This window comes from Perkinsus marinus (assembly GCF_000006405.1).
Source record: "Perkinsus marinus ATCC 50983 genomic scaffold scf_1104296952136, whole genome shotgun sequence".
NCBI classification, from domain to species: domain Eukaryota; phylum Perkinsozoa; order Perkinsida; family Perkinsidae; genus Perkinsus; species Perkinsus marinus.
Genome location: NW_003208996.1, coordinates 187,619 through 191,369, shown reverse-complemented (window position 1 = coordinate 191,369; position 3,751 = coordinate 187,619). Strand labels below are relative to the sequence as shown.

Genomic DNA, 3,751 nt, shown 5'->3' with positions numbered 1-3,751 from the left:
GATTACAGCAAGCACAGTTTGAATTTTCAATGTCAAGTTCCACGCAGAATTTGAACACTTTGAGATTCCTCTATATTGGGCTCATGAATCGCATGCTGGGGCCGGTGACTGGTGACGCTAATGAGCTCTTCTTACGAGAGATCTGTGCGGAATCGATTGATACGCATTTTTAGAGTTGTTGGAAATTCATTCATTTTATGATGTCGTTGTCATGATAAGTGTAGCTGTAAATTTATCCAAACTCTATATAGTTGCTTTTATAATACTCCTGGGCTTTTTTCAGCTTCCACACTCCTTTTCACAGAGAATGCGGGAAAATATGCACATGCTCAACTACATGTGTTGGGGAAATACGAAAATTCTGGGGAATTTTTCTTGGTTTCTGAACACTTTTTTACCGAATTTGTATATATACTTCTAGTTTAGAAACGTATGGTTTCCTCAGCTGAGCTCCTCGTGAGGAGTGTCTTCACGTTCACGCTGCAATTCTAGGGTAGAAGTGTCTCAAAACCTACAGCAATCTCCCAAAATCTTCTCTTTGAATTTTCATATTGTCATCAACATATATTTGATTATATGCGTATTTCCCGAATCGATCGTAGCTCACTCTTCCTCTTCCATGCGCTCCCATATCGCTTTGATTTTCATCTGCTACACGAGTCAGATGCGTGGCAGTACTTCCGATAAGGTCAGTTCGCCCGGCTCGGTCTACCAAAATTCTGACCTTGTCAGAAAGAGAGCCAAGCCGTGCTCGATGAGCTGTTGGTCGAATTCGAGAAGTTAGGCGGTGAATTAGAAGCGGAAGAATCCGCATTAGATTCGGAGACCGATCGTCTCGTTGACGCTCCCGAGCAAAAGCCGCAGGTCAGCGTCGAGCCAGGAAGGCCCCACTAAGGGTGCCCGGTTGCGTCGTGAATTCTATTCTCCCTGTCGTCCTCAGCCCCTAAAGGGTTATCCGATCGAAGAGTTATCGGACAAATTGGAGGCATTAGGTGGAGAAGCTGAATCGGAAAAATCCAGATTAGATTCGGAGACCGTTAACCCGCAGAGCTCGACCGTTGTCCTCGCTCCAAACCCGAACAGCCCCGCCGAAGGTGCGCTCCTTGAGTGTTATTCAACTTGCGAAGTTTCACCCGTGTCATATGAAAAACACTAGTGAAAGATATACTTCATATTTCACTTTGCGAAAAACGCGTGTGAGCAGTGAATAACGCCTAAAACACGTTATATGCTGCGAGGGTCTCACGTGCAATGGGGTGAGCGAGTGCATATCGCGAATATCGTGCTTTTCACATGGCGTATTACGCCACTTAACGTGAATTATACTCTCCTTGTTCTCCTCAGCCTCCAAGGAATTATCCGCAAGATGCCGCTCTACTTAAAATGTACAAAACTTGGGGACTAAACAAGGTACCTTCGAGGAGCTGTATATTCTCTCCGGGTATTGTTTCAGGAGGGCGGTCGAATAGAATCTTCTGCGAGTATCGTCAATTTCGCGAGGGCCTCCGAGCGAGAACTTCCCGTGATCATGGAAATGACATGCCCGCCTCGTCTGAGCGGACCTGCAGTCAATTATGATCCCGAGGACCCGCCTAAAGAGCGGGTCTTTTACCTTTTCCCACGCGGTCTGCCGTAAGCCAGGTTGTTCTTTCGACGGAAAAATCATTGCCTTTCTTCAGACCGTTTGATCTTGGCGGCATCGAACTCTTGAAACGTATTCACAGTGAGAGCCTCCGAACGGGCAGGGAATCGCAAAAGGAGGCTGCGGATGAGCTGTGTCAGGCGATAGGTCAAAAAATTCGGCATTTCATCACTAACGGGGAGCCCATCCCTTTAGTAAGAAAAAAGTCATCATTCTGATCTCTACTGCCAAGCAGCGTTTCTCAATCAGAACGAACCCTTTTTCGAGCTTCACAATGATTACCCGATTGCTTTGGTTACTCCACTACATTATACTGTAAGAAGTTGCCACGTATTGAACTGTGATAAGCTCTGTCGTCGCTAGTTGGTGTCTGAAGCCCTCCCCACGGAGTTACTCAAGATCAGGACCGCCGACAACGTCCTTAATATCACCGCTTTGAAAGTAGGCGCTTCTGCTCTTTTACGCGGCTGAGGCGTTCGCGCCTTGACTTTAGTTCCACATTGCGAATGTTGGAGACAAAAAATATTTCCGAGTGAAGTCCGGTGGGGACACACTGGATGAGCCTCTACTGTATCTCGACTTCTCCGTGAATCATGACAGAGAAAATGATTTGCAGCTCGAAAAAATGAATTGCCCCGAGAAGACTGCGCGGTGGAGATTTTCCTCGAAACGTGGATGGAAATTATCCATGAAACATGGCAGTCCGATCCAGCGGCAGTTTACCAGCCCAATAAAGTAGGATATACTGCCGAGCCTAAGCGTGATCGCCCGCAGGTACTTTCCCTCAACCTGGCCTCAGTTTCCTTCTACCATTGAACGCAGCCGAGTGTGTATGAGCCTGCCGAAAAACTTCGTTGTTGATGATGTTAAAAGATATGTCAAGTGGCTTATTTTTGGTATCGCCAACGAAGTCAATGCTCTCCTGGGTGACGGTGGGAACTCTCTCTCCGAAGAAAACAAAAAGTACCTCACGGATTTCCGCTCCCCGGGAGAGTTCCTCATTCGCCGACTTTGCTACGCTTTTGCGTCTCTCACGCCGCCAGTAGCCGAGGCAAGGAACACGTCTTTGCAAGGAGGTGGTTTGCTCAGAAGAACTTTGAAAAGGGTGAAGCGGAGCTAGCGATATCTGTGCCGGAAAATACGCCCATGATTGGTGGCGATCTGAAAATTCTAAAGAAATCTTCATCGGTTACTGTGACACTTCTACTCGGATTCGCATACAAACTTCTATGCTTGCTGAGGAAACTCCTGACCTCAGCACAGGAAAGCGAACATTTTTGCAAGCATGTATATCAACAGACCCTTACCTGTTGTGCCCGTTGTAATTTGTTTCACTACTTGAGTTGTAATACACATTCTTTGGAGGTTCATGCAGTTCATTCTTCGCAAACATGATATCTAATATATTGTCGATGATAGCAATATATTGCTATCGATCGAGTTTGGCAATCACCACGAGTCAAGCGGATGTAGGCTGAGCTCGATCAGCTCCTCAATCATCTGAGCATAACCATCAGTGCCGTGATATCACTTCTTTAGTTGTTGGCTTTTGTCGCACTTGTGTTCGCGGCAGTGTGTGAAAATATGCATATGATCAACTACATGTGTTGATCATCAACAGTTGATGACAACATGAAAATTATGATGAAATTTCAGCAAAACCTCGTTGGTTTCCGTACACTTCTTGAGGAGACTCCTGAGCTCAGCGGAGGAAAGCATCTTGGTGTTTTCCCTCAGGAGCCCATTCAGAACGAGTCCCGTCATGAGCAGACACCATCCCTGTACAACTCATTGAAGGTCGGCGAGGTACGCCGGGCTCTCTTTCATCTCAACCGCGCCATTTTCATTTCAGGTTAAAAAAAGCATTGGATCTGGTGAGACCACCGTAACTTTCGATCGACACTTTCATGAAGAACAGCCCCGAATATTGGAAATGAGTTGTCCCCCTAGGGTCAATGATAAACCCGGATTTCACCGGGCTTATTATTTCTTCCCCGGCGGACGAACGTGAGTTGATGACTCTTGCCGCTTGCTGTGGTGAATCTTTTTCCTCAGAATTTCCGAAATTTCTCAAGGAAACTCGAGTGAGGCAATTGTCGAGAATGCGGC

At 46.5% G+C, this 3,751-nt stretch overlaps 2 protein-coding genes across 2 annotated transcripts in view; both read left to right on the top strand.

Moving 5' to 3' along the window:
* Positions 1-894, top strand: part of Pmar_PMAR024173 (hypothetical protein) — a gene marked incomplete at both ends in the record, with an annotated part of 1,458 nt that extends 564 nt beyond the window's left edge. The window contains one exon of the mRNA XM_002777287.1: positions 733-894. Coding sequence (XP_002777333.1) covers positions 733-894 — 162 coding nt within the window. The remainder of the gene's footprint in view (positions 1-732) is intronic.
* A 2,389-nt stretch (positions 895-3,283) lies between these two features.
* Positions 3,284-3,751, top strand: part of Pmar_PMAR024172 (hypothetical protein) — a gene marked incomplete at both ends in the record, with an annotated part of 921 nt that continues 453 nt past the window's right edge. Inside the window, 3 exons of the mRNA XM_002777286.1 lie at positions 3,284-3,448; positions 3,495-3,516; positions 3,698-3,726. Of these exons, the coding sequence (XP_002777332.1) occupies positions 3,284-3,448; positions 3,495-3,516; positions 3,698-3,726 (216 nt within the window). The remainder of the gene's footprint in view (positions 3,449-3,494; positions 3,517-3,697; positions 3,727-3,751) is intronic.